Source organism: Hemicordylus capensis, chromosome 9 (assembly GCF_027244095.1).
Source record: "Hemicordylus capensis ecotype Gifberg chromosome 9, rHemCap1.1.pri, whole genome shotgun sequence".
NCBI lineage: Eukaryota > Metazoa > Chordata > Lepidosauria > Squamata > Cordylidae > Hemicordylus > Hemicordylus capensis.
In genome coordinates, this window is record NC_069665.1 from 27,281,720 (window position 1) to 27,299,936 (window position 18,217).

Sequence of the window (18,217 nt, forward strand, 5' to 3'; positions counted from 1 at the left end):
GAGTGGCATTTGATGCGAATTTCAGGGGTTTCCCCAAGGAGAGACATCTGAGGATGCTCAAGGGAAGCCAGAAGCCTAATGGCTTGTCCTCTGGCCTGCCATTGCTCCTCTTGTTCTGAAGCTGCTGTTGCTCCTCTTGTTCTGACGATGGGGATGAACCCTGGATTGGGCGTGCTCATCCTACCCAGCTGGGGCTTAGCGGACAACCAAGCTCCCAACCTCCTGTGTCTTGTGTTTTAACTCCTACACAATCAGAAAACAAAGAGCGCAGGCAGCTCCTGAACTTGGGTAGGAGATTCTCCTACCCAAGTTCTGATCATGAGGATGAGCTTATTGTCTTGTAACTCATTGTTGGGGGAAACACTGCCTCAGTTTTTTTCAAGAAGAGAGCAGAGCTGCACTATCAGTATAATATCATCATGTTCAGGTGATGACACATGATGACATCATCACCTGACATATGACATCTTCACACATTTCCCTGCTCTTCCTCTATTGGCTGTCAATGGCGGGGGAGGCAGATTCTGAGGACAATGTTGTTGTATCACATGCCATATTTTACAAGATTTTACCAGGGTGCACAGATAGATGACAGCCACAGGTCCTCTATAAATGTCTAGTTTGGGTCTTAGTTAATTAAAAAATCTTCCTCGTTTTCTATTGATCCCTCTGACTCAGCTTAGGCTGTTTTTGAAAGCTGTTTAATGTCCGCACGTGTTAAATAGTTCAAAAGGGTCTACAGCATTGCTTCTCAGAAATAATCTATCTAGCAACTGAACTTTCATACCTTGGAAATTGATAGTGATATATATAGCCCAAGAAGAACATCCTCAAATACCTGTTTGATGTACTTTGTTACATGGATTAGATTTGGCTGCATGAGAAATGTCTTTAGGACTCTCTCTTTCTTTCCATTTGTATGAAATGCAATTTTTATACCCCAAGGCAATAACTAGCACATTCAAAAGGGAAGGTGTGATGTGAGAGACCATTTTTAATCTCCTGAAGGTTGAATCCAAAGCTGTTATCATTTGCACAAGCCGGTGTGAGCAATGAACAAGCAGATATGAAAAGTCCCTTTCCTTTGTTTTCTCAGGTGCTGCTTCTTGTGTTCACGGAAGATTTAGAATGCATCCCTGGATTCCAACAAAAGGTTTTTCATATTGAACACCCATCTGCATTCACAGCGGACCAGCCCATTCTGAATCGTAAGGAATCTTATTTTCATACATAAATTTTGTGCAAAAACATAGTATTAACCACAGTCTGGGTCTTCCTTTCACATTTGGAGTATATTGGAGAATATGACCGGCTTCCCCGAGTGGTTTCTACCTGTTTTCTACAGTAAAGTGGGTTTTTAAAAAAATTAAAAAATATTCTTCTAATCCTATATTCATACAGACTTTGACCTTTTGCATTATGACTTCCTTCGTGTAATGAAAACCCCTGTTTTCCAATCCATAGTTGGCTTATATATTTACTTGGGCATTGAGAATGATCTGGTGCCTTCTTTATGGAATGACTCAGCCCTCAATTGTGTTTTTTCTGTTTTTCTGGCCATGATGGGAGACCTTGATAAGTAGTTGAGTATGCTTCGGTCAGTCTGCAGACATGATGTCCTGTCCTCAGCGTATTGAAGCCATGAATCTGATCCAATGCTTTCAGCTTTATTCAGAAGAATTCCTCTTTCTCTTCAGCATTATAGTTCCCAGTGGTCAAATGTCTCCTTTAGTGGGAACTATGAATGAACCAGATGGCCGTATCCCATTTCCAGTAGACAGGTGTCAAATGAAAATGCTGGCACGGCTGCAAGGCACTCTGTGAGCTTGGCAGGCAGAAGAGAGAAGGTAAAATGGGCCATGAAGACTTAACTGTGTGTCTGCCTTGAGTTGCTTGATCCAGGTGACAAAGGAACAGAACTAGAAAGCATGAATGTTCACCGTTCCATGGACTTGGGGGTTTGTTAGTAGTGAGGAAAGGGTTGCATTCACAGAAGCTTTGAGTCTAGTTTCCACCAGGTGCCAATTCTTTCAGAGGTGAGAGAAGTTGTAGTTGGCCAGATGCGATATCAGTTGCATCACTTTCGAAGGAATTGCAGACTTGGTTGGGTGTAGGTTGTAGAAGGTTCTGCTGAATGGTTTGGTGTAGGTCCTCAGTGTTGACTTGGTTGTGACAGAACTGCATGGTGCCTGGTCTAATCATCTACTTGTCTCAAGGTATGTGAAGCTAGCTTTGTGCAGCTGTGTGCCATTGCTAGGGGATGTGCAGCCCCAGCTTTGACCTTTTCTTCTGCCGTTTTCTAGAGATGTGAGCAGGAAGTTGGGAGGAGCGACGTAAAACTCTCCCTGCTTTCTCCATTTCCCAACTGATGTAATGTAAACCTAATACAGCGTGTGTGCATTTCCAGTGACCTTGTTGATCAACAGAGCTGGAATCCATGTATTGCAGGGGGATTGTGGCTTCCCCAAAGTTGCTCCTGAAGAAACGCGAAAACAAGTCCGACTGTTCTTGTTTCCTGTTGATCTGTCGATCCCTGTTCCTTAGCTTGAGACAGAGCTCTGCTCACTAAGTCGTTCTTGTTCTGTTTTGGCAAGTTGTTCTCTGTGTGTTTGGTGTTTGCACTCTTGAGTATCTGATTCCGAAAAGCCTTGCACATTAGATAATGCTCCTATAAGTCTTTATATAAAACATATGTGTGCATTGTTCCAAAAGAGCAAGGCCCAGAGTTGCATTCTGTAATATCCCTCCTCTGAAGGCAATAACCATGATTTCCAAGCCTATCTCCTTCAGAGCTTCATGCTGCTTATTGAGCCACATGGTCTAGTCATGTGTCCTCTTGAATAAAATGTCGACCAGCCAGATTTTAATGGATTGCTTTAAAGGGCAGGCAGAGGCACTTTCATGGTGACACATATGGATATTTGGCTCCAACAACTCCAAAAGTTTTTATAATTGGTAATTCCATTGGCATGCTTACTAAATAGATGCAGCCACCTCTATCCTGCCAGGTTTCTAAATCATGGGAATAAGTAGGGTGTTGTTTATGGTCTGGTTCTCTGAGGGGTACCTAGGGGAGGGGGGGCTGTTTTCTCCCCTATCCCTGGGGACTCCTCGGAGTGAGGGAGATAATGAATAAAATAGGGGAGGGCAGAGCTGGGGGTGAGTGGGGCATGGCTTCTTTGTAACCCATCTGCTCAATCATAGCTGAACATTGGCTGAATATTCCTCCATTAAAAAAACCCACCTCCCTGACCACCGAAAACTAGATGTCAAGGAGAAGGGTTGGAACATAGCAGTATCCCTGACATTCTAGGTTTCTATGGGGTGAGAATTTTTTTCCTGAATCTGAAGTGTTGCCACAAGTTGGCCACTATGGTGAGGACGATGTCTGTTTAATCCTTTATTCCCTCGTTTGTTTAACAATTTTGCTTTTAATTGCTTAAAGGTGTTTTTTAAAAAAAAATTCTTGGAGATCCTTAGAGGATTGCAAATTGAGTACCTGTTGTGAGGAAAATAAATTCATATTATGAACAACTGAGGGAAAGCGGGAGGGGAAAGAGAATGAAAAGTGTGTTGAAGAAAATAAAGGAAGGGCGGCAGGGGGGAGAAAGGGAACACATTAAGTAGCCGTTAATCAGATGGCCGTGTCAGCCAGATTGTTGAGGGCTTTTTATTCTCAAAGGTAAACAACGTTCATATTTTTAATTAATCTGGAAGAAAGTAGCCTTAATTTTGCCTTTGATGCTGTGCACATCAATGCGCTGTGTCTGGCCAGAACGTCTCACTGATTTTCCTTGTGTCTCTGTTCAACAGTATAGAAAGGACAAGCTGTTTCAGCCACATTTGATTGCATGATCTGTGATGACCCAGCAAATTGCGCTGGTGTGAAACTGACACAATAATTAAGACACAATTATTAATATTAGTCAAGAGAGAGGGAAGGTGCGGCTGATGCTCATTGTCTCTAAGCAATCTGAGAAATGAGGCAATTCAAAGGATTGGAGAGACCAAATTGGCTTGATAGATAGTCGGTGTAGAGTTCTAGATAATGTAATCAGATCGGAAACTGTAGGTCCCAGCTCTGGTTTGTTGAAGGGTACTCTGTTGGTAAGCATTAGTGGCAGTCGGACAATCCATTGGGACGTGACCAGATTCATTCTTGTACTTCCCCTCTAGGCAGAGATGAGTTGAAATGGGAGGGGATCAACCATTTTGCGCAGAGCTTCATTAAAAACACCACCAGCCTCTCTACTCCTTTCCCTAATGCTACTCCTACACCACTTTTTAACAGAAGTTTCCAAAGTGGTTTACATAGAGAAATAAATAGTACATACAGTATATAAGATGGGTCCCCAAAGGGCTCACAATCTAAAAAGAAACATAAGGTGAGCACCAGCCCCTGGAAGGATGCTATGCTGGGGTTGGTAGGGCCAGCTGATGTTCCCCCTGCTGAAATATAAGAGAATGGCAGATAACTCTTTACTCACTTAGCAGGGGTTAGGGTTAGCACTCCCAATTTGCTGATTTGTTGGAAATCATTGCAAGGGGTTTGAGAAACCTTTCAGTTATTTGAGTGATCCCTGATTGGTTAAGATCGTCCATCTATGTAGTACAGGAATCATTTCCATCACTCGATTGAAATTAATTTGAATCCAACTGAATTAATTATGGCACTTTGAAGTATTGTCTGGACAGAGCTGGACCAAACCTTGGAAGGTCTGGGTACCTATTAGGCTTCATTTGCCCTTAGTGACATCCGCTCATACCTAAATCTCATTGCCTAAAGAGCATTGTGGCAATATCATGTCCAGTTCATGATCCCTGGTTGGCTGGGACCCATCACGGAGGAATGAAACAAAGAAAAATGGTGGCCAAAGCAACAATGTGGGGGAGAGTGTGCGAACAGTGGTGATTAAGGGGTTTTTCAAGGGGTAAAGGTAAAGTGTGCCATCAAGTCGAATTTGCCTCCTGGCACTCACAGAGCCCTGTGGTTGTCTTTGGTAGAATACAGGAGGGGTTGACCACTGCCATCTTCTCCCACGCAGTATGAGATGATGCCTTTTAGCATCTTCCTATATCACTGCTGCCCGATCTAGTACCAGTGGGGTTTCAAACCGGCAACCTTCTGCTTGTTAGTCAAGCATTTCCCTGCTGTGCCACTCAAGGTACTCCCTCTGTAATCAGTGCTTTCAAGTCAAAAACTGAACCTGGAGTGTCTTCTGCTTACTGTAGAGTTCCTAAGCATCTTGCTCGGTTCACTTCAGAGACATACGGACACCCCTCCCTCAAATAATGTAGAAAAACATATTGACAATCTTGGCGTCTTTTGAAATTCAGCACACATTTTGCCTAAGCAGGAGTCTCCAAATTCACCTCGAAAGTTCCCCTGGCAAAAATACAGTATCAACAATAACTGCAATCAGTTGGGTTGGCCCAATATCAACCTTGCCCCCCCCCCAAGTAATTCCGCAGTAACTATCCATTGCTTTCTAGAACAGAGTCCATATCAGATAAATACTACAGATTGGAATTAATGGACTAAGACACTTTGATGAATTATTATCATTCGGATAGAGCCAGGTCAAATCCTGAGAGATCTGGGGTTTCAGTCCCATTAGAATTAAACAATTGCTTGAATGGGGCACAAAACAGCCAAATGGAAGCACTTTGAAGGGCCCTATATCGCTGCTGCCCGATATAGGCGTTTCCCATAGTCTGGGAAACATACCAGCAGGGATTCAAACTGGCAACCTTCTGCTTGTTACCCAAGCATTTCCCCACTGCGCCATTAGGTGGCTTTGTTCCATCTAAAGGTAAAGTGTGTCGTCAAGTCAATTTCGACTCCTGGCACCCACAGAGCCCTGTGGTTTTCTTTGGTAGAATACAGGAGGGGTTTACCATTGCCTCCTCCTATAAGATGGTGTCTCTCAGCATCTTCCTATATCGCTGCTGCCCGACCTAGTACCAGCGGGGATTCGAACCAGCAACTTCCTGCTTGCTAGTCAAGCATTTCCCCACTGCGCCATTAGGTGGCTTTGGTCCACCTAATATGCCATAGAGTATTTCCTAGTCTTCTCCAGCATACCTGGAGATGCTGCCAGGGATTGTACCTGAGGCCTTCTTCATGCAGAGCAGATGCTCTACCACTGACCTATGGGTTCATCCCCATGTAATGTGTCTCTCCATGCCCTTTGTTGACATGAATGTCAATCTGCTGTGTATTTCTTTGAACCTAAAGGGCAGAGCAAGCTGTATAGAATCTAAGGATGGCTCCATGGAACAAGTGCCCTAAACTGTAGGCTTTTCAGCAGAATCATCAATATTTTTATATTGTCTGTTTGAATGACACCTTGCATTTTTTTAAAATGTTGCTGTCACTCAAGAACAATGTAATTTAGCAGTTGTATCTGTATGTGCGACCTGCCATGAATATGCAAATTAATAGAGCAAATATGCAAAGCAAGTCTAACGGTGGCTGCTTTTGTAGTCTTCAATAAACCAAGTGCTTTTAATACTCAGCTGAAGAGCGACAGAAACTATCATTTTGTCTGGGTGTAGCCCCCCTCCTCCCCCTCCCCTTGATATTTTTAATTTAAGGAGAAACATGCTGTACGTTCTATGGCCAACTCTTTCCTCCAGTAATTAAGTACAGGGGTTATAGTTGCTTTTTATGTATTTACTAGTTAGCTGTAAACAGCCGTTGTGTTTATTATAGATGAAACTTATGAAGGGGAGAGAGGAGAGAGAGGCCGTTGCAAAAAGGCATTTGTTTCTTTCCTTATTTGCATGCAGGCTGGAGCAATAAAAAGAAAGTTGTTTTCAGATATTCGGCAAACTTTTTTATTTCTCAGTGGACGGTATTTTAAAGAGAGCAAGACACAGTGTTTGGAACTGGGAGGGAAAAAACAACATTTCAGCTATTTGACGACAGGGGTAGTAGAGAAAATCATCATGCAAAAACCTCTTTCCTTCTACGAAGGAGAACTTTAATCTAGGACTGAGGTGGAGATATTGGTGGTGGTGGTGGTGGTGGTATCCTGCCCTTCTTCTGAGGCAGGGGTTCTCAGATATGGGTCCCCATATGTTGTTGGACTACAACTCCCGTCATTCTCCATCACAGTGGCCTTTGGCCATGGTGTGTTTCCATTGTTTATTTTATAGACAACCTTTCCAAGTAGGTGCTCAAAGTGGTGTACACAAAATACAATTTAAATCCATATCGAGAAGGATGAAAGAATAAAACCAGTAGCACACAGGTTCCAGATGTTCTCTCTCTCTCTCTCTCTCTCTCTCTCTCTCTCTCTCTCTCTCTCTCTCTCTCTCTCCAGGCATTATGTAGATCCAGACTGGGTGGTAGAGGAGAACCTTGTACCTCCCTTGAATCGTGATGCCGCTCTCACATGCTCTCCATTCCTTAGGTTTTGGGCTTTCTGCTTTTTTCTCATCTCCTGTCGGCCCTTGGGGCTTCCAAGCACCCAGAGGAGGGCACAGTTCACCGCTCTTTTTGCCAGGGTTTACTTCCATCTTCCTCCTGTGGTGGTCAAATAGCCAAGCCTTGTTCCTAAATCTCCAGACTGTGCTGCTAGATGGAGGAGATACAGAGCTCACTCACATGTAACAATGCCCATTGTGGCTGGGGAGGATGCGAGTTGGTCCAGTAATATTTCTGGACCCATGGTCAAGAATCCCTGCTCTAAGGACCTTGGGTGCAAATGCGCATGTAATGCAGCCTTGTACTTTGTCAGATCATAGGAGGATAGAATGAGCAGGCAGTTGCTCTGTCTGGCTCAGGGTCTGGCAGCAGCAGCTCCTGGGTTTCTGGCAGGAGTCTTGCCCAGCCCTATCTGGGGATGCTGCCAGGGATTGAACCTGGGACCTTCTGCCTGCAAAGCAGATGCTTTCCCATAGAGCAGCCCCATCCCCTAAGGGGAATAACTTACAGTGCTCACATGTAGTCACCCATCCAAATGCAAACCAAGGCAACCCCTGCTTTCAAAGGAGACAATGCATGATCAGTTGGACAAGACCAGCTCTCCTCCAGCTCGCCCAGTGTTCTCTGCTCTGATGATGATGATGATGATGATGATGATGATGATGATGATGATGATTTTACATTTATATCCCGCTCTTCCTCCAAGGAACCCAGAGCGGTGTACTACATACTTGAGTTTCTCTTTCACAACAACCCTGTGAAGTAGGTTAGGCTGAGAGAGAAGTGACTGGCCCAGAGTCACCCAGCTAGTTTTATGGCTTAATGGGGATGTGAACTCGGGTCTCCCCGGTCCTAGTCCAGCACTCTAACCACTACACCATGCTGGCTCCATTGGCAGTGGCCATCCAAGTTCTATGGCAGAAACCTTTCCCAGGGCTGTCCTTAGGGCATGGCAAGTAGGGCTACTGCCCTGGGCCCTACTCTTTTAAACCCCATTAGAATTAACTGGAAGGGGGGCCCGCACTGGCTGATTTGCCCTGGGCCCCGCACCTCACCAGTGCTCTCTAAGGACAGTCCTGGCCTTTCCCATCCCTACTACCTGAGTGTCCATACCTGTGACCCAACCGGGGCGGGGGGAGACCTAGATTTGGTTTGTGATGCACCTGACCCATCACAAGGTCTTCATTTTGCGACTTCATTTTGCCTCCATTTTTGAATGTTTTTCCACACCGAAATTATACCTGTGATCTCCAGAGATCTTCATGTGACAAGGAAAAATGGGGCACAGCAGGCAGATTTGTATAGCGGGAGTAGAAACATTGCTGAATGCACTGTTTTCTTTTTGCTGCTTTCTTGTATTTGGGGGTTTTATTTTGTGTTTTAAAGAGACTCCGAAGAAACTAGCGAAGGCTCCCCTCCCCCCATTCTCCACCTTCAAGGAGATCCAGCAGGGCTTCATTTTGGGTCTTCATGGCCCCTGGAAACCATATCTACACTCCATCCTCTTGCTGGCCATGGCTGTTAGCAGAGGCATCTTCCCTACAGCTTTCACGAAGCAAAGGTGGGGTTTTGACCTGGTGATATTAGACAGCATATTCGATTTGAAGCCGTGTGTGAAATACAACGGTGATGGTGGGCGAGTCCCAAATTGGGTTTCTTAGCTGTCAGGTTTGGCACTTTACTTCCTACTTCTTTGCTAAGACTGAGCTCTGAGATTCACAGGTGACAGCTAGGCTGTGGTATTAGCTTGAGACCCCCAGGGGCCAATCCCCACCCTATATACACGGCCCTATAAAGCCTGAGCCCCCGTCCCTCCTCCTCAGTCCAAGCAACTTGTTCCTTGTGTGAGGAGCCCATTGCTTGCTTGGTGCCTCCAACCAGGTACCCTCCAACCTGGCCCCTCTGATCCCTGCTCGCTGCTTTGGATCCCCACACCTCCCAGCTCTTGGGGAAGTTGTGGTCAATTCTTCGTTTATTCTTGCTGCTGCTGATTGTTTTGTTTTGTTTTTTGTTTTGTTTTGTTTTGTTTTGTAGTGTGATTGTGTTTTCCCCCCCAGATTGGCTTTTTTAAAGCCAAATTTTGGGTTACGGCCCATTTGACTCACGAGTATACCCCTTGGGTTCTGGCCACCTTGACCTGGGTCTCCAGTGATGGAAATGAATAAATAAACCTCCGATCAGATGGAAACAATTATTTCTCACTTTCTCTGATATAAACCGAAGGCCAGCAGGTTTATATCAGCCCACCCACAAGGCAGGCCCAGGTGGCCACCTAGCACCTAGACTTTTGTGGGGTGCAGGCTCCCGGAGAGACAGAGACAGTTTGATTGGCCTTGAGGATCTTGGCACCTGCACTGCTGCGGGGAGGGAAGCTCTGGCAGGAGAGGAAAGGTGGGCATTGGGCAGGCTCTGAGCTCCTAAACTCTTTCCGCTCTTCCACCATCCCCAAACCAGAATGGGTTAGTCATTCGCCATGGGTTATCCATGAGGCTGGCCACCCGACCCCAAGGAGGAGCAGCCTGCATATCTCAAATTAAAGCTGGTGCCCTGCACTTCTCGGTTGGGCATGTGCCAAGCCCGTAGCCAGCTGGTGGCATGGTGTGTACCTGCCAGACCAAAAAATTCTCTTTCCTCCCCAGTCTCACTGACTGTTTTAACTGAACATTTCATAACTTGCCTCCCCTGACTTCTGCAACCTCCCCCCCACAATTTTTATTTATTTATTTATTTATTGAGGCTGGCTACAAGCTTGGCATGTGCCACAGTCAAAGTCCGCCTAGGTGGTGTCTCACTCCATGCCCCATACAGCTGACCCCTCCCCACACTCAAAGACCCAGATGCCCTTGATAGAACAGTTGCCCTTTGTCGGGGGTGCAGGTGGCAGTGAGTTGATTCCAGAATCGGCAGCGGGGGGCGCTCCCTGTATTTACCCCACAAACACTTCACTTTGCTGAATGGGAACAAACAGCAGCAGCAGAGGCATAAACACAGCATTTCAGTCCCTGCGGGGTGGCATGAAGGGGTCTGGAGCTGTCGCGCCCCCCCCCAGGTCTAGGAGTAGCCAAAGCAGCCCCCCCAGTCAGTGGGGAGCAACAGAGCAGCCCCCGGTCCCACGTCGGCACCTGCCTTCTTCTCACTTACCACCACAACAAGAGCCCTTCTCTGACTCTTCCTTGTGGACGGGTGTGCAGGTGTGTAGCGCGGCTAGCAGCAGCAGCAGGGAGAGCCACCGCCCGTGGTCCACAGGGCACAACTTGGCTGCAGCCGCTCCATGAAGGGTCCCTCCAAGCAGGGCCGAGCGGCAAGTGAGCGAGGACGTGAGCAGCGCCAATCAGGTGAGGGCCTGGGCAGCGCAGCGTCATGCCCGACGGGATGGGAGAGGCTGCCCTGGGTAGCTGCTGGTGCCGCTGCTGCCCTTTCATTGCCATGGAGACGTGTGAGAGGCTCCCTCACGGCAGCGGAGAGAAGACGCACCCCCATAGGGTGCACCGGGAATCGTCCCGGCTGCCCAGTCTGGCCCTGGGAAGGGGCAACTTCTCTTCTTTCAAGTAAAGCATTAGGATGCTGTCTGGTGTCTGCTTCAGTAACTGTGTGGCTTGTCAAGAGCGTCGTAGCAGCCACAGCCCTCTATCATGTTGGGACGATAGAAAATCCCCCAGCAATGCTGTTACATGCAGAAATGTAATTGTGTTACATTAATCATGTTCCACTTTAACATACATGGGTTGTAGCTTTGTGTGGAGGGGGTTGGTTTTTTTTTTTTTTTTAATTGAAGATAAATCAAATGGTACACATGAAAGATGAAGGCAATTAACGGAAAGCATTGCGATGGCGTGTCTCGCATGCTAAGCCGGGGAGTCCGTTGCCGGTGATTTAAATGTCAAAACAAAGCCAGTTGTGACCCTCACTTGAAAAGCTTTAATTTGGATGTTAATTAATGGCTGACCTCTTCTGTCGCTTTCATGATGGATTGCATTTTCAGAGCTCACCGTACTCCAAGACTGGGGGTTTTGTCTGTCCATCGGCAGCCCCTTTCTTCTTGCGCTCGCTGGCTGTCAATGAAGAATTTCCTCCCCGACTCGTACAAGTTGCCCTGGCACTCTTAGCTTAATTTTCGTTCTCTGTGGGGGATGTATTCACTGATTAATCATGGGCACGTAAAGGCTTCTTTGCTGCCTCCTTTGACAAAGTTGCACTTTCGATGAGCCTGATTGGGGGGGGGGGCTTCTGAAGAGCATCCGTTATTAAAGCAACTCATCTGCAGGAGATGCAGATTGTGTAAATAGCACACGACAAGCTGGCACAGCAAAGCATGTTCCCCGACCACTTGGCACGAAGTGCGGAAAACATTCAGAGCACAAAGGCATGAGCACAGCTCATTCCGTTTGCCCTGAAAAGGGCACTTGCTATCAGTTTCTCCCCTACCCTTCCAGAGGCCAGCTTGGTGAGCATTTAATGGAAGCATTCTTGCCGCAGCTGGACTGAATGCTAGAGCTCTATTGGTCCTTTAAAGCCAGAAGAGGCAGCCCCATGGAGCTTTGGGGACAATAATGCTTCAAAAGCATTGGCTGTTCTGGATGAGGTTAAGTTCCCCCAGAAGGAACAGGTTCTCAGTTGGGGAGTACTTCTGGACCCAACCCTCTTTCTAATACCTCAGGTGGAGGTGGTGACCAGGAGTGCTTTCTATCAGCTTTGACTGGTTTGCCAACTCTGTCCTATCCTGGAAGTGAGTGACCTCAGGACAGTGGTGCACATGCTGGTAACCTCCAGGCTTGACTACTGCAATGCACTCTAAGTGGGGCTGCCTTGTACGTAGTCTGGAAGCTGCAACTGGTGCAGAATGCTGCTGCCAGATTGGTCTCCAGGGTGCTTTCCAGATTAGACCCTTCAACTGGGTCATGATGAATTTCTGGATTGTGCTTCCACACTTCCTGTGTTGAAACACTGCAGTCCCTACGTGGACAGCAGGGTGCCGTTCATATTTCCAATGCCTTGTTTTGAATTTAATCGCTGTGATATAGGGCTATAGCATTGTATATTCATGGTAAAAAAGTTGCCGGGTTTTTTGGTTAGTTTTCGCGAGACTGCTGCCCCTGCTGGGCGCTTTGCTATTTACATTTTGAATGTGATTTGCTTGAACGGAAGCATTTTGCCTCTATTGAGCGGCTAATCTGGAAAGCACCGAGGACATCCCATAGAGACCATATTACTCCAGGTCTAAAAGATCTACACTGGCTACCAGTAGGTTTCGGTACTGGCTACCAGTAGGTTTTGATGGCACTTCTGGAAGGCAACCATCTGGACTGAAGCCATGTGGGTTTCTAACAAGCATGATCCTTAAGAACCACCTTCTCCTGTAGGAGCCTTTCCAAATCTTAAGATTGGCTTTAGGGACTCTGATTTGTCACTTCCATCTGAGTTCGAGAGGCACAAGAGAAGAGGGTCTTTTCCATGGCGGCTCCTAAATTGTGGAACTCCTTCCCTGAAGAGATGCACCCTGCTTCTTATCTCCTTGTGTTTAGACAAGCACTTGAGGTGCACTTGTTTCAACTGGCTCTTGATTGTGAATGATGGCTGCCTTTGGAAAATTGAGCTGATTCACTGATGTTGCTTGAGTCTGAGTCTTAATGGTCATATTTTTTTTCTTAATTGGCTATTTGGTTTTCATAGTAGGCATGCAGTGTTCAATAGCGGTAGGACAAGGGTCCTACCCAAGTTCAGGAGCTGTGCACACTCCTGTTTTTGTGATCATGTGCTTTTTTAAAAAACAAGGTGGAAGGGAGGGGAGTGATTGGCCACATTCGCATGTAACATGGAATTGTGGGTCCAATGGACCCACAGTTCTGCCTTCCCGGGTCCATTGGACCCACGGTTCTGCCCCCCCCGGTCCCATCCAAATTCAGTCCCATCAGCGAGACTGCAGAGAGGTGGGGGAGCTGGCTGTGCGAGCTTCCTTCGTGACTGAAGGACAGCCCACACAGCCAATCACACCAGAGTTGAGGGAAGAGTTTACTCGTTCCACTCCAGTTCCAGGGAAAGCAGTCTGCCGTTCTGAATTTGGACGTGCCGCAAGCTGCCCGGTACCTGGGATTGTGGCAACAAAACTCACTACAACCCGAGGGTTCAGACCGGATTTCCAGATCTGAAGCCTTGGTTTTGTCACTGCCCTTATCCCATTTGCCCACATCCGGATGTAACATCTGTGGAACCGTTGGCCCATTCAACTGCTCATCCGTGTTACATGCGAATGTGACCATTGTCTATGAGGCTGCCGTTGGAGGAGGGGCATATGAGAGGATAGGAAATGGATGAGCTGAATCCACATCTCCTAGAGTCACTTCTATCTCTCTCCGCGGAGTATTCAGGGGCTCCCAGGTGTCCTGTATGCTCTCAAATTCTCATCCAATTAAAGGATGCTTGACTTTCCCTTTTTGGAACCCCACTGCACAGGAGGGAGTGTGTGTTTGCAAACATCGGCACAAGCATATCCATCTGAGCCCTCCGCAGTATCGCACAATCTGTGTAGCTTGTCTTAAACATGATCAAAGCTGGTGAAGAGTGCGGTGGAGGATTGCCAGGTGGTCAAACAGTTGCCTCTCCAACTGTACATGTCAGCTTTTTAATAGGGCCTTAGGGGGAAAATGAATTCTAAAATAGCCTTTGATCTTTATGCATATCTAATTTTAACTTTTAAGAAGAAATATCGGATCAGAAGAAGGCTTTACGCTGAACTGTGTGGGAGAGAATTAACTGGTAGTTGGAAAACAGGGCCACATCCAGACAAGGTCTGGGTGGTGTGGTCACTCGTGTCTTGTGTTTCATAATTTCTCGCACGTAATAGCTCCAGCATCCAAAGAAGTTTAGAACAAATGTTGTACCTGCAAGGGAGGATTTACCATACATTTATCAAACAAAAGTCCCCCTCTCACCAAATGCATCAACCCATGGTTGAAACGGAAGGAAACTTGGTGTATCATGCAGCAAAGAATGGGGAATTCTTACCCAGTTTTCTGGGAATTCTTACCCAGATTTCTGTTAATGTAACATGCAACCTCAGTTCTTGTGTCATTCGCAAAATGTTGGGGGGAAGTGGAAGGCCTGTAGCTCAGTGGCAGAGCATCTGCTTTGCATGCAGAAGGTCCCAGGTTCAATACCTGGCAATGCCTCCAGGAATCCCTGACCAGATTATGGGAAACACCTCTATCAGGAAGCAGATATATAGGAAGATGCTGAAAGGCATCATCTCATACTGCGTGGGAGGAGGCAATGGAAAACCCCTCATGTATTCTACCAAAGACAACCATAGGGCTCTGTGGGCACCACTTGGGAGTCGATACCAACTTGATGGCACACTTTACCTTTACATCTGGGAAAGACACTTGCCTGAAACCTTGGAAAGCAGCTGCAAGTCAATGTAGACGGTACTAAGCTGGATAGACCAATGGTCTGATTTGGTATAAAGCAGCTTCCTATGTTCCCATGAAGGTCTGTCTTGCAGCTCAAGTCACTAGCCTTTGGCCCCCAGAGCTGAACAACATCCCTCAGCTGCTCCAGTCTCGAATCTGGCATGGACCCCGTGACCCTGATGCTAATCAGAGAACTACACATCCAAGATCCTGAACAGAGGCGGCAACATCTTGTACTTCAGAGTTTGCCTTCCTGACACCTTCCAGTGTGAACTTATTTTGTCAGGCATCATTTACCCAGTGCATAGTCACAGGAATTGTGACTACAAAGGGAGGACAAATATTTTTTTTTTTTTTAAATGCTGAGTCAATGGGCCCCAAGTGAAGGAGTGCTAGGTATAAACAAAAGGACATGTTCTTTCAGAGCCTCATCATGTTTTATAATTGTTCAGAGGTTGAGGGAATCAAAATATAAAGCAAATGTGTCAGCATCATCTGTTACTGTTTTTTTTTATTTAAACAAAACACACCTCTTCAATGTAACAAGCGCATAAATAAAGGCGATTTGATGGGGACAACATGCTCCATTAACCTGTTGGTTATGAATTTAGGTGATTGAACTGTAGCAAATAGCTCGATTTGAGATTAGATCTGTTCCTGGAGTTGTGCCAGGGACCAGCATAGTTTATAAATCACACTTTCTTGAAATATGTCGGAGCTTTGGTTGGTTGAAGCCAGCCAGCTGTTCTTTTAATAGTCTAAATCAATGGCCAACTGCTCACAATTAGTAGGTATGTTGCTTGCTTGCTGTAGTGTGGAAACATCATATTAATGATGTTTTCAGAAGATATTCCGGATTGCGGGGGGGATAACTTTTTCTCCTTTTTTCGTACCCAATTGGCACATCCAAACTGAATGTGTGATTAATTAATGTAATGTTCTCTAAGATGGTTTTCAGAGGCATTGATCTGACTTGCACCATTGAGTGCAATGATCATATGAGCACCTGTTGCCCATCTTATCAGGTCGTTTGAATACCTTTTGATGGTCAAAACTGACTCTCTCTCTCTCTCTCTTGGTGAAGGATGCAAATGAGGTGACCATTCATGGTCTATGTCTGTAAATCTGTTGAACCTCATAAAACCAGGGCCTTTCTGGCGGGGCAGGGGGCACCTGCAAATACATATGGGGGACTTTAGGCAATGGATTTCAGCTCTGATTGACTGACTGAATAAGCAATGGCTGCCTGTTGTTAATGGGGATCCTGTTCTGGAACTTTGAATCGGGAGCTGCTGGTCTTGTAGTAGCCAGCATGAATAGTCCTCCCCTAAGCAAGGTTTGTATTTGAATGCGAGACTACATATGAATGTCAGTTATTCCCCTCAAGAGATGAGGCCACTCTGGGAAGAGCATCTGCATGCTTGCCTGCAGAAGGTTCCAAGTTCTGGGGGAGACTCCTTCCTGTAACCTTGGAGAAGCCACTGCCAGTCTGGGTAGACATAGGGACACAGGAAGCTGCCACATACTGAGTCAGACCATTGGTTTATCAAGCTCAGTGTTGTCTACACAGAATGGCAGCGGCTTCTCCAAGGTTACAAGCAAGAGTCTCCCTCCGTCCTATCTTGGAAATGCTAGGGAGGGAACTCGGAACCCTCTTCATGCAAGCAGGCAGGTGCTCTTCCCAAGTGGGCTCCATCTTGTAATGGGGATATCTTACGGTGCTTATATGTAGTCTCCCATTCCTATGCAAACCAGGGTGGACCCTGCTTAGCAAAGGGACAATTCATGCTTGCTACCACAAGACCCGCTCTCCTCCCAATACAGAGCTGGATGAATCAGTGGTTTGACTTGGTACAAGGCAGCTTCCTATGTTCCTATGAATGCTCCCGGATGCTGCTGAGTACATCTAAGTCTCCAAATCTAGAAGCTCAGTGGGATCAGATCCTTGGTCTCTCCTTGAAGACAAAGAAGTCCATTGTTGTAGACTCAAGTAAAAGACCCTTGCAGTTCAGTATCTTGCTCCCTAAGTTAACCAGATGTCTCCAGAAAGCCACAAGCAGGGCATGAAGGGAATAACCCACTCCCAGTGTCTCTCCTCAGCAGTTGTTACTCAATGGCATACTGCCTCCACTTCAAGGATCTATGTAGTCATTATGATTAACAGGTCCTTCTTCCTCCATGAATGTTTCCAATCTCCTTTTGAAAGCAGTGGTGGCCCTCCAGCTGTTGTTGAAGTACAACTCCCACCTTCCCCAGCCACAATAAAATTGTGGATGAGGATCATGGGAGTTGTAGTTCAACAACAGCTGGAGGGCAGGATTTGCTCACCCCTGCTTTAAAGCCATCCAAGTCACTGATCTTCACCACATCACTGAATGATGCATCAAATGAACTCCCATAATTCCCTGCCATCATAGGAACATAGGAAGCAGCCATATACTGAGTCAGACCATTGGTCTGTCTAGCTCCGTATGGTCCACACAGACTGGCAGTGGCTTCTCCAAAGTTGCAAGCAGGAATCTCTCTCAGAGATACCATCTTGGAGATGCTGTCAGGGAGGGAACCTTGAACCTTCTGCTCTTCCCAGAGTAGCTCCATTCCCTAAGGGGAGTTTCTTACAGTGCTCACACTTCTAGTCTCCCATTCATATGCAACCAGAGTGGACCCTGTTTAGCTAAGGGGACAAGTCATGCTTGCTACTGAACAACCAGCTCTCCTCTCCATGGTAGACATTACTGAGCTAGATGATTGACCAATGGTCAGATTCTGCAGAAGGCAGCAGATCAGTCTAGCTCAAGATAATCTACTATTATGGCAGTCGACGACAGGAGTTGTAGGCCAACAGAACCTGGGGATCACTGGTTGGAAACTCCCTGTTTCACAGGACCGTTGTTTCTCATGCTTCTTAACATAAAAGCAATATTTCCACCTGTCCACACATGCGTGCACACAAAGTACCCCAAAGTCTGATCTTATTCCATAATAGTCTGTAGCAGATACTTTTAATATTCCTGGAGGTGGTATTTCAGAATGACATTTATCTGGAGAGCATTTCCTCCCCTTCCTCTTCTATAAACGAAACCACTGGAGAGCAGACATTTTTCCATTAAAATTTCAATAGGTAGCACAGCGATTTAGCAGGAATTAATAGGGTTTTGCAAAGCTAAATCTCTCTGTAAATACAGGAGTTTGAATCTGGCTCATCTAAAGTTAACAATATTTTAAAGAACATTAGTGCTTTCGGAAATAATGCCAGTCTAATTCACTCTGACTCTGCCAGACATGATGGCTGATGTGTGATAGGACTTCCCGTGCTTTGTTTTTAAAAGGTTGTAGTGGGAACGGGGGATCCTGTTGGAACTGCGGCATGGAGGAAGGT

At 46.2% G+C, this 18,217-nt stretch overlaps 1 protein-coding gene across 2 annotated transcripts in view; it reads left to right on the forward strand.

Moving 5' to 3' along the window:
• Window positions 1-18,217, forward strand: part of CDH13 (cadherin 13) — a 625,583-nt gene that overhangs the window by 134,609 nt on the left and 472,757 nt on the right. For both annotated transcript variants that reach the window (XM_053270621.1, XM_053270622.1), the window contains one exon: window positions 1,097-1,208. In XM_053270621.1, the coding sequence (XP_053126596.1) occupies window positions 1,097-1,208 (112 nt within the window). The remainder of the gene's footprint in view (window positions 1-1,096; window positions 1,209-18,217) is intronic.